Source organism: Leguminivora glycinivorella, chromosome 5 (assembly GCF_023078275.1).
Source record: "Leguminivora glycinivorella isolate SPB_JAAS2020 chromosome 5, LegGlyc_1.1, whole genome shotgun sequence".
Classification (NCBI taxonomy): domain Eukaryota; kingdom Metazoa; phylum Arthropoda; class Insecta; order Lepidoptera; family Tortricidae; genus Leguminivora; species Leguminivora glycinivorella.
This window is the reverse complement of record NC_062975.1, coordinates 14,951,769-14,964,801: the sequence shown is the minus strand read 5'-3', so window position 1 is coordinate 14,964,801 and position 13,033 is coordinate 14,951,769. Positions and strand designations below refer to the sequence as shown.

Below are 13,033 nucleotides of genomic sequence, written 5' to 3'. Positions count from 1 at the left end.
AAGCTTTCGAAACTTAATTTATAACTAAGTGCTGAACAAGCTAAAACTGTAATATGCCCATCAAAGTAATCCACGCGTCTTATGCACGAGTTCGTAACATCCTCTAGGGCAATGCACAACTTGGAGAAAATTCTGACTGTTTCATGGACTTGAGTGGCAGCCGCCAGTGTACTTAACACATCATCCTGGTAACGAGGATATTTTGTTTACAATTTTATGTAGAATATGTTCTGTACTATTAGTTAAACACATTCAAAAGCAACGAAAATGGTTGCACTTGCTTTTCAATACATTTGAAACGTAGATACATCACCTAGGTTGTATAAAATCTAGATAGATAGGTATCTAATCTAATATTCGAATACACAAGTGCGTCTATCCTCCTTACATAATTGATTATTAGGTATGTGCAACATACATATGTACCTACCTATTATTAATGGACTAAGTTTTGGCATTCCTTTCTCGTAAGTTTCCTTCATATTAGTACTATTGAAACTACTGACACTTATGTACCTATAAAAATTGCAATAAATTTTATAGAAAAAAGTAAATTCAAATATTTCAAATACCTTTTCACCACGCCAACTGTTAAAGGCTTATTTTGCTATTCGAAAACAGATAGCAAAATTAAAATTTATCCACAAGACTACAAAGTAATTTCATACAAATTTTAACTTGATGTCTTAAGCTGGCTGGAAGAATTTACCTGATGATTTTGAATCATAAATATTGAATAAATTGATGGATTTGATTTAATTTGATGTTTTATAGTCAGTATTTTGTTCGTGTTGGTGTGGTGAAAAATTTTGTGTTTCACTCGGTGGCAAAGTTTGTTTAACCTTCGTGCCTTGAAACCCTCGCAACGCTCAAGATTCCACTTTTGAACCACTCGCTACACTCGCGGTTCAATATTGGAATCTTTCGCTTGCTCGGGTATCAATATTGGCACGTGCGGTTAAACAACTACTTTGCCCCCTTGTAAAACAAATAACTATTATTCAATTATTTTGACAGTCACATTAAAACGGCCTTTCCTCTAAACACTCAAGACCGTACGAGTTTCTTAGAATACTTTTTGGTTTGACTATTGAAAAAAAAAACTCGAATTCACTCAAATTTTTCAACATCGCAACTGTCTGAAAATCCCCGAACCTCGATAACGTTACGTCATAATAGACCCCTAAGAGTGTCAATGCCAATTCTGTGACTTGAACCCGGCGAGCTCGCGCTCGGCGGCGCGCGTAACTGGCGACAAGTGGCGCCGTGTCATATACCAGGTGTAAATATTTGTGACGCTTGTATTAACTGCGTTTTTCCACATTATTTTAATGGCGCGTTTTAAAAAGTCCAATTTTAATTTTGCGGATTTGCCATCGGACTTTATTTATTAATTGCGTTTGATATTACATAGTTTTTAGTACCTTTTTAGTGACATTGTATACTTTACTAGTGACATTTAAAGTAATTCACTGGCATTGGTGATAATTCTTTGAGGTTTGAGGCGTTTTACGGTTACAGATTAATACTTGTTTTGATTTGAGACTTTGAGATATACTTTCTTTTGATACTTTCTTTGTACCAATGTAGTTTTAGCAATTTTTATTTTGTACTATTTAAATCATTCCAGTCAGTCATATAAGTCAAAACAAGTATTAATTTGTAACCATAAAACGCCTCAAACCTCAACGAAACACGAAATCATATATGACCGAATCCTCAATGCCAATGTTTGAAACCGTGCCAATTAAGTCCGCCGATGGGCCAATGTTCACTAAAAGCTCGACGTTTCGCCCACGAGCCATAGGGGTGGGGGTAACCGGCCACAATCTCCGTTTAACTTCATTATGAGACTGAATGGCTAAACGTTCCTATTGTTGACCAGGGTATACTCTGGCCCGGGTTTAAGGGGTGGTTAGTCATGCAAATAGGTATCGACTCGTCCGCCCTTGGGAAACCAGTGTGATTAAATGCTTTGATTCTGGTTATTGCCCTGAGAGAATTGGTTTTTGACTAATGGTATCGCAGTTGCATTGCCTTGGATTTTGAATTATAGTTAGATGCTATACAACATTGTTAGACTTTTTTTAAGTAAGACGCTGTTTAGAAATACTCAGTGCTTATAAATAGGTTTGTCAAATACGTCTGTTAGTATGTCACAGCCACTTTACTCGGAAAATATACGTATATTGAATGGAAATTGCCCGCTAGCGCAATTGAAATCCACTAATCACATCCTATATTTCAACGAAATGAATTGTGGATTCATATTTTAGTCATAACTCGTAATTTTGGTCAATGTTTGTTAGTCTAACAATATTTCGATAAAGTTAGTATCAGCTCCTTAAAGGGATGAAAGTATAACCAAGTTCACTGTTTCGCATCTCAAACAATCAGACTATGCAAAACATGCACTGTTTTATTTACATCTGTACATCTGATCCCTCTGAGGATCCAGCAACAGCAGGTAATCAATCTTAAAGTAGGGAAGGTTCATTCCATTCCACTAGATGAAATTACCTTTAGATTCCCCCTACACTTTATTGCATTATAGCTACAGACTAAATAATACGAACGGGAAAGCTATTGGAATCACTGGCAGGCAAGTAATTAGTTTTTTTTTTCGTTTCAGGTGAGTGAATCTTCACTACTTGAGTGCAGCAACGGGCGCTACATTGCGTCCGAAACGGTAAGTACACAGTTTACCTTTATTTATTTATATTTGGGTTTTTCCGAATAAAAAACGACTTCAGGGCCAGTAGCGAATTCTACATTCGATTTTCATAATGAAAACTGTAACTCTAAATGCCCTTACGTCTCTTTTTGTACTGAATGACTTATTTCTGATTTGAAAAGTATCCGCAAGATTTAAAAACTTACATTGTCTTTTAATATCTAATTGGTATTTGAAAATAAATTGAGCAATTTTGTCAAATTTTAAAAAGTCATTATTTTACTCGTATACTCTCTGAATGTTTGCGGTAACTTTACATTTGTTTGCTTCGTACATAAAACGTTCCCAAAAAGCCTTTTTATTTATTTTACGTAAATAAATGCACATACATTCATAAAAAAATCCACTTTGCAAATATCGAATACTGATAGCTTAAAACTAACGGATTACAGAAAACAAATATACAATAACAATTTGCATGAAATTTTATTTATTTTATGCATGTGAACGTAAAATATAGCCGTAAATATTTGCAAAAGGGGGATCTCAGAATACTTTTGGTTGAAGTAAAATCGAAAATATTCGGATCTATCTAAATTTATCCTGTATTTATATCCGAAAGTTGCTCAATAGTTTAAGCGCCTTTTTTCTCAAATCTCCGCAAATGACTTGTTACTTTTTGAAATAATAGTTTGTCATTTGTTTGGTCGAGAATCATCTTTTGATTAAATAGATAAACTTTACGAATCTAGGCTATTTTAATTAACGCATTTTTGCATTTGCCGTTAGAAATTTTCTTTACTATAGTTCCTGCTATTATTCTTCAATTTATTTGATTAAACTCAGTCGCAAATGGATAAAAACAATAAACAAAACAACTCATTTAGGTACACGTATATTATGTATAGGATCTTCTAATAATAAAACTATTTACCGTTTACTAACAACTCAATGCTTTTTCAAATAAAAGTCAGCTAATAAGCCCTACTTTCACAACTTATACTCGTCGCCTGTACTTCACAGTTCATATGACTGCACCAGTTTCTGCATAAACTAAGTTTTTCCTTTAATCTGACTTCCAATACTTCTACTTAGTTGAAATGAAGTTTTATTTTACCTTCGTAATTACTTATTTTGTGGGCTGTCCGCTTCTACTACACCGACGGGAAAAAAGGGGGATAAGTTTAAGAAAATTCTTAATTTCAAAGAATTTACGTCATTTCATTTTTGATGAGTAACCTGAAAAATCTATTAAATTCTGCGGGGAATGAGAGACACGTGGAATATAAGAGTATGGCTCTTGTCTTTTCGCACTAACTCTATCTCTGTGAAATTCGACTATACCAATATAGAGCTTCGATTCTGCCTTCATGAATCTTCTTTGCGTAGTCAGTTTAAGTAGTAATTGTGTTCATTGCGCTGCAGTTGTAGAAGTTCTTTTATGGAAGTTGCAGTAGCACTGACTGACATCACGGCAATAATCACCGAAATAATTTGCAAATCTCGTATTATTGAAATATTATGTAAAGCTCTCACTGCATGAAAAGATATTATTTGCATATTTCTAGTATAAGTTTGGTTTAGTAAATAGCAGGGTGTTGAAAATTCGAGAAAACCAGCATAGTATACGGACGCTCTTTTTAAAAAAAAATTATCGATTTAAAGGGTTTTATACATGGGTGCAAGCTTCGGGAACACTCTGCCAGGCCATAGTCCAAATCCATCGCCGCCGACGTCCACTTGACTCGCATCTGTTCACAGCTCAGACTAATTACAACCCAGTTTTTACCCTAACGTACTAGCGTTCAACACTCACACAACACTTCCAGCCCTATCCCTAACAACTCAAAGCCCTTAATTCAATGACCCCGCCGAACTGACCCCTGACTTCCTGCCAAATGAAAACTTGTAACGTTCCCGTAAGGCCCATTTTCATTTCGCTACTTACCTAAACAGTAATTAAATGGAATCTCTTGAATTATTTCAAACTTTATGATTGATGTAATTTGGTCTAAATTTCTTTGGTACAGTTTCTTGATAAGGCAATTTGAAACTCAGGAATGATGATTCGTTTGGTCGGTAAGTACCCAACTAACAAAAATTAGTCTTATAGTGGCTTATAATGCCAAAAATAGTACTCTTATAATAACCTTGTAAACCCTTTACAAGAGGGCATTTGGGCACACCTTATATGGCCAAAAACCTTATATCCCCCTTGTAGTTGCTATATTATTAGCTTTCTTATCTTGTACGTGCTTTATTATGGCATGCAATAAGAAAGTTAACCTTATAATGGCAAGAAAAGTGCTTTTAAAAGGCTAATGTACTAATAAGAATCATATTTAAAGCTTTAATAAAGGCAATTATACTTGTAAGAATCATATTCAAAGCTTTAATAAGGGCAATAGCTCTTGTACACGTTTTGTGATCATCAGATATAAGGGAGTAAAACTCATAACGGCGAAACAGGATGCTGTTTTAAAAGTTTATTGTGCTATTCGTAGTGATTTATGTGTACATCATCATCAAGTCATCCATTTTGCAAGTTAGTAAACGGTAAGTTAACTTTTACATATTACAATTATTTGCTTATTTATTATGAAAACTGTGTGGGAATCCAATTTCATGGTGAAATGTGATATAAAATGTGTTGTATTATTAATGCGCCCTTGTATTTCAACGGTTTTGTACTAAAAATGCGGTTAATTAATATTGACATGTCTTGAGCAAGGCTGTTATAAGAGTAAAAGCAGTAAGCACATCATTTACAAATACTCTATAAGAGTAAAAACTTTATAATAGCCACCGGTGTTACTTAAGATTCGCCATTTTATATATCTTTAGGGTTCCTTCTCACAATTAGTTTTATAAAAACTTTTAATACGACACTTTCAAGAATAATGCCATTATAATTATTGTATAAGAGAAAATGTATGGCTTTAATTCTTTTAAACACTTTATAAAATGCTATAATTTGTTTGCTGGATAGACGTTTTATAATATGCTCCTATGAGGCATAAAGCATCATAGTTATCTTATGCATTACTTTTATAAGAATAATTGGCCATAACAAAAGCTTTTATAGTGCTTTGAATATTATACAGCGAAAAGGCATTTTAAATGGCTTCTATAAGAATACATATTTTTAAACCCTTATTGCAGTCATATAAATTGGACTTATTAACGTGTACATGGCCAAGTAGGGATTCAAGTACACGCAATTTCAAAATTTATAATTATTACAGTTCCTTTTTTTAATCCCATGAGTTCTGTTATTCATTATGTTTATTGACATTCATACAATCCAACAACCTCTAAATCTGTAATATAATACAAATATAATATCACATTTACAGCCAAATTCTTATGAACTTTACTTCAAAGAAAGTTTTATTTACGTCACAACAATATGCATACAAACGTAAAGCTATTTCCTATTGCTTAACATAAACGCTATTCTTGGTTATTCAAATTGAAATTTTAATCATATCAACTTATTCTCACGCCTAAGTTATTCGCTTAGAGAATAAATTCAAATAAAAGCTAGTTCAATTAACTTTTATTGGATCCACTGAACCCATATACCATTAACCAACGCAACGAATAACAGCTGAATAATTGAATTGCAATCAAATACCGAATTCCAAAACCTGATGCACCTTTGACTGCGATACTATGGAAGTACTTGGAAATATGAGTTGAAAGAATTTCATTTAAAAATAGTTGTGAGCTGGTAGCGAGCAATCGCTTGCATTTGTTCTCCGCCATGTTTACCAATTAGCCGGCGCACGCGGCGTGCCTGAAGAAACTGCCCACATTCCCATTTGTTCCTAATTGATATTAGATTCCACAATCCTTTCTGGAATAACTAATGTAAGTTTTGTAACGTGACTCGCCTTTTTTGATCTGTTTTTTTCTTCAGACGTTCCAGGCGAGCATTGGCAAAATAAATAAGTTTTAACAGGATTTGCAAAGAGCTTGGTAATGGTTAACATTATATAAGTCTTGTGCAATTTACCTGTAAGGAGATCCATACTAATATTATAAATGGGAAAGTGTGTGTGTCTGTTTGTATGTCCGTCTTTCACGGCAAAACGGAGCGACGAATTGACGTGATTTTTTAAGTGGAGATAGTTGAAGGGATGGAGAGATTGGAGAGTGACGTAGGCTAGTTTTTGTCTCTTTCTAACGCGAGCGAAGCTGCGGGCAAAAGCTAGTCTGTTATAAATTCTAGTCGACTTTTTTAACAAATAAAAAGTGGCGTGTCCGTTAAAAGTGCAACCGTAATTTGAAACCATTAGGAGACTTTTGCTTTAATGTCAAAATGCTTCGATTTTATTGTGGCGTTCAAACGGAACAAGATAAAAGGACTTGAATAGGTAGCATGCAGGCAGTAACAGTCTCAATTGCCGAGTGGTGCTCGTAAGATCGCCTCACCTCGCGCACGCGGCCTCGACGAGTTTTTGAATTTTTAAATTACTCATTGTACGATGGAATGTAACCGAACGCGGCTTCCTTTACACGCGTCATTGGCGCAGTCGAATGTGCACCCAAATACTTACCCCTATGTTGCAAAATACAACAACAAGATCGTCAACTTTGAACGTTTTGTTTGTTGCTCACAGCAATATGCTCCGAGCCCCGACTCTCTGGGAGGGATGCTAACGAATGTCATCCTAAAATTTTCATGGATAAAGTCTGAATACGGCTGACGTCCGATTGAATACTTGACATCTCGCTTTCAAACTATACAGATGAACCTAGCTTACCGTCGCATAATCCGACCCAACTTAATGGTAGTGCGATTCAGCTCGAAAAGGTACATACAATTTTTTTATTGAAAAACATAAGTGATTATATCTGACACGATATCAAGCGCTTCTCCTTTTGATCTTTCTATAATTGTTGTTTTATAATATACAATAATATTATCGCAAGTGGAGTCCTTATTCCTGTAAAAAAAACGTAAACGTTTAGCTATCACTAAAGTGAAAATAAGATCAGATTGTGAAAAGCAAATTCCGATCGTCCACAAGTTGTAAAATGTATTTTGCTACATGTTCGTATTATTATAACGTATTGTTTTATACAGCAGCTGTGCACTGCTTTCTCCGAGCAAGCACACAAGTTGGTCGGTATGGTCACCGGCAATAATATCGCACAAAAAGAAGTGCGCAAAAATATCTGACACGATCTTATCTCTAGAGCCATACGAGCGTCTGATATTTGTGCAGGCTCCTTTTTGTACGGTAGTATAGCCATTGACTGTACCGACCGAACATTCAACGTGCTCACTCTAGTGGCTCTAGCGTGCAATTATAAATTAACGATAACAGCTCGGAATCGCGATTGCCGCATTTTTGCAAGCTTCAGCAAAGCCAAAGTTGTTTATGATTTAAGACATTCATGGTGTTGAAGAATTTTACTGGAACTATATAAATATACGAATTGATTAACTTTTCCTTAGAAATCGTCCTAAATGATTGGCTCTCCTGATACCCGTTTTCGTCGCTTGTTTTATAGTATAAAACGATTGGTTAAAATCATTCATTCTACAAGGTGGTGTTTCGGAACTATATTCGTCATTTAGTATAGGTAACTAATACAGTTCCGAAATGTTTACGTTAGGGTGATTCTTATTTTATCAATGTTAAAATGTTCTATGTCTCACCCCCTCAGATTGTTCTCTGGTACTAAAAAATAATTGTAATTTTTTTTTCAGAATTTTTCGTTACATTTTAGGGGTCGCTACCACACGTTGAAAATTTTGATTCTTCATACAAAATGATTTTTTTATTACTTTTTTTCTTTTTTTTATGATACTTATGACGAATCATTGTATTCATGTACCTAAAATTTGATATAACATTACAGCTTAATTTTTTTTACGCATAAAATTCGTGTTTTAGGTGTATTAAACACTGATTTTAGTGGATTTTATTGACTTGTACCAACAGTACAGGAATAAAAATTATTAAAAATCAAACGAAATTATTCTTAATATCAAATATCCTTAAAAATAGCTTTAAATACCTTAAAACATTGTTTTAGACAGAAAAAACGAAAAAAAAAATATTAAAAAAATCATTTTGGTATGAAAAATAAAAATTTTCATTGTGTATAGCGACCTCTAAAATTTATCGAAAAATTCTAAAAAAAAATTACAATAACTTTTTAGTACCAGAGAACAATTTGAGGGGGTGAGACATAGCACTTTTTAACTTTGATAAAATATGCAACACCCTAGTTTACGTGCATTACTAACATGCTATCTCAAGAATTTTGGAATTGATGTTACAATAAAAAAAGTGAAAAAATATTTAAAGATAACTTTCAACTCCATGATATAAAGCATGAGCTCGACCATTGTCTTCTACAAATAATTGCCGAAGTCATGGACAGAACTCGTTCCACTCTAGCGGCGTACCGCGTCGTAGAATGTTATTACCCCAGTACCCGGGAATCGCAGGCGCAGGCCAGTGGGAGCGAGACACAGGATGGCCAAGGTTTCAGGGGGGAACGAGACCGAATCGTGGGAGGAGGCATGGGGTCAGCGAAAGTGCATTGCCACGGCGCCGAGCCGCGCCCGATGGGAAAAGTAGTTCTTAGCGGTATGCACTAACATTTGTATTTAGGACCAACTTCGAAGCGAATTAGACAAGACTCCAGAGGTTTGTGTGAGCAAAACTGAATACCGTCCTTTCATGGAGTTCAAATACAAGTTATTCAATTCTCGAGTAAGTCTCTATTTTTTGTTATGAATGCTTGTTTAATTTGGTTGAAAACTAACTAATTATAGATATAGCCAGTGGAAACATAAACCCAATCAAAGTGAGAAAACTCATACTTATGCAGTTCTTGAGGTCCTAGATTTTGAGCGAGTTTACACTTCATGCCAGAATACATTACCTACTTACGTATAGGTATTGGTATTACCTCTTTACCTGTGAATTATCTGTGTTGCTACCAGAAGTTTTATTACACATTTACACACAATCGTGAAACGTCACAAAAAGAGAACAGCGCCACCAAACGTTTACTTACGAGGAACAAAAATTACACATATTTTCTGTAATGTCTATGCCATCAAGTACCTGTCAAAACGACAAAAGCAAGGTAGAGGTTCAACACTGGTATTTGGAAAAACTCTCTGATTATACAAACTGGGTCAATTATTTATGCAACCTTACCGTCATTAACAAAACAATGTGAAAATCTTATTAACTCACAAAAAAGTAATACACGTGAGCAGCAACCCCTGTTCCAATTTGAGAGAAAGGTAAAAATGAAGCGTGTCAAGTGGGGTTTCGAACACTCCACGGCCCTCTGCCTGTTGGCAGTCTAAAACAAAGAGGGTATTTTAGCCAAGCGAGGTAATTCAGACTCACCGAAGAACTTTGACTTTGAGATTTACTCGAGCACCGGTCGATATTAACATAAGTCGATGGTACAAAGTCATTTTTTAATTTGAAAGGGAGAAGAAACATATAAACAAGTAGAACGAGACTTTGCAATCATGCGTAGAATAATTAGTGATGCGTATATTTTATATGCCATATAGATAAAATTTGTCAAGTATTTAAGTCAAGATATTCGGAACGCGGCGCAATTGCATGTACTAGGTGTCAAATCGTAACCTACTATTTACTATTTACTTAAACAGTGTCAATTATAAGACTGATGAAATAAATCTATTCTAAAAATAATTTATCTTATTTTGATATCTAATGGTACGTTTCCCTAGGGCAGGCAAACATTTACGTTTAGCAAGGAATACTTTTGATGTAATCTTCTGCGTAATTAGTACTGCCATTGATTTCACAATTAAGTTAAATAATAATCTTAACTTGAATATTCAAATTGAGAATTCCACCTGTGATGTTTGTATAATATCGGATTAATTTCACAAAAATTCAGTGCTTCTTAGAAGCCAAAAGTTGCTAACGTTGAAAACGCCACTTATACTTTCCGGAATTTACCCAGAGCCGGGAAAACAAGAACAAAACGTCCAGGTACGAGATCTGTAATACGCCGCCCCGAAGCAGTAGTTTAATATGCAACGAATTTAATAGTTAATGTTCGCGACGCCAGGCAAGCTCGTGTGCTCGCAATTACTCCACACTTATTCCCTGGTGGGCGCATAGTGGGATTTATGTGAGTACTTCGACTTGCTGACACAGGTTGGTGCCCACGAGACCGAATCTGATTTGCAAAAACGCGTTACAAACGTACATTCGTTTGTGTCCTCTGTGTCTTTATTACGAAGTTTGCGAGATATGATAAAAGGCGCATATTGTTTCGCTGAAGTGAAAATATTACCACTCTTTCCTTTAAAAATGAATATCGTTGTTTGTAGAGCGGGCGAGGATTTCTTTCCATTGTAAGCCTCGGGGTAAACGTGGTTTGCTCTATGGCAACGGCGTAAGTCTCTTTAGATACACAGTTCCGTTCTTGCAAATATTTGAAATCGACAAGTTAAAACGTATACGCGATAAATCGTAATGCTCTTCAATCCTCATCATCGACATCCATTTCTGAAATCGTCAGATATAGGCAAGCATAGCCGGGTTGACGAAGTTGCAAAAGTGCATAAATTATATATCAATAAACGTCATTCCTAAACTACCTATCTACATAATGCTGAAGCTATATTCAGGTGGCGTATTTGCCAGGTCGCTTGGCTTCGGCAAAAACGGCGTGAATGCGACTGATTCGCCTCGGGGGTGTTAGGATCGGATCAGACGATGGTCTATAATTTGAAGCTAGTACTTTCACCGGACCAAATGTGGCAGGTACCTATTCATAATCACTATTATAAGTATTATCTTCCTCATTTCGCCCTACTAAAGGCCGGGATAAATATAACTTTATTATAGATCCGTTTTTTAACTGTATTTTAGGTTTCCTATTGGCGGTAGACATATAGTTTAAAAAAAAACTATGAATTGTATTTTCGATTGCTTGATAGCCAGTGGCATTCAGTGCATTAAAGGCTTTTAGCATTGATTATAATGACTGAAAAGGCAAATTTAACGGCAGCTTTAAACAACCTGAAACATAATTCCTCCATTATAATAAAAGTTGTGGAACAGGAAGTCTATAGACTATAATGGTTCTATATGCTAATAAAATCGTTGGAAGCCTACTTATGAAGGCGGGAAGTTGGCGTTTTTTTTTAAGTCGCGTAAAAATTTAATCACGTCGGTTAATTGAATAGGAGGGGGTCTGCGTTAAAACTGTTTGTCGTATATTTTTATTAAAGCAGTTAAAAGTAAAAGCATTTTGCCTAAAAAAATATGTAAATACATTATGGCAAAGCGGTTCTCGCAATATTTTGTGATAAATAACTGTTTGCACTCTCCTACAATGCTTGGTTTTAAATTTTTAAGTGTTGTTTTAGTATTTTCTCTGCATTAATTTGGTCTTTACTAGGGATGTACCGACTAGTCGGGAAAGCCGACTATCCGGCCACATTTGTAGTCGGCGATTAGTCGGCGACTAGTCGGCAAAAAGGGCCGATTAGTCGGCACTTCATTAGTGATAGAAAAACAGTACAAAATTAAATTTCCATCTGAAAAATTATGGTTGTATTATGTAACTATGTATTCGTAATTCCTTTTTTTTTGTCAAAATAACAAATATCTGGATTTATCACAGAAATAAATATCCCACCTAGGATTATCGACTTCATAGGCAGGATCACTACCCACTATGCCAAGCCGGTTGTCAAAATGGAAAATGTATATAAACATTGTCATGCACCTTTGAACTTGCAAAAAATCATGAAAAGCGCGTTCGAAGGACCAAAAATGTCTTTACGAAAACATGAAAAGCTTACGTATATTATTATCATCACTACATAGTATAAAACAAAGTCGCTTTCTCTGTCCCTATGTCCCTATGTCCCTATGTATGCTTAAATCTTTAAAACTACGCAACGGATTTTGATGCGGTTTTTTTTAATAGATAGAGTGATTGTAGAGGAAGGTTTACATGTAGGTATAGTACCCGTGCGAAGCCGGGGCGGGTCGCTAGTATAATATATAATAACAAATTTACATAATATTAAACGTAATAAATAGGTTATATCTAAAATAGATACGGTCCCATGAGCCGTGGCAAATGCCGGGATAACGCAAGGAGGATGGCACAGAACTAAATCAAGATAGAAGGAAAAAGTGTATCTACTTCGCGTGCGAAAAAGTTAAATAGCGAGCAACATTGTTCGCCGCGCAAGTCAGTCTGCTCTCGACCGCTGCCCGCGAGTGACATACAGTGAAAAATACAAAATGGGTCGGTATTCGATAATTAACTGTTCAAATACCACCAATAAAAGCAAGGGTGTTAAACAAAGTGTTT

General features: G+C 35.4%; 1 protein-coding gene across 6 annotated transcripts in view; it reads left to right on the top strand.

Annotated features, from left to right (window-relative positions):
- Positions 1-13,033, top strand: part of LOC125226170 (polypyrimidine tract-binding protein 1) — a 681,511-nt gene that overhangs the window by 466,318 nt on the left and 202,160 nt on the right. For 3 of the 6 annotated variants that reach the window (XM_048130079.1, XM_048130078.1, XM_048130082.1), the window contains one exon: positions 2,633-2,689. The exons of the other annotated variants lie outside the window; for them this stretch is intronic. In XM_048130079.1, the coding sequence (XP_047986036.1) occupies positions 2,633-2,689 (57 nt within the window). The remainder of the gene's footprint in view (positions 1-2,632; positions 2,690-13,033) is intronic. 6 annotated transcript variants of the gene reach the window in all.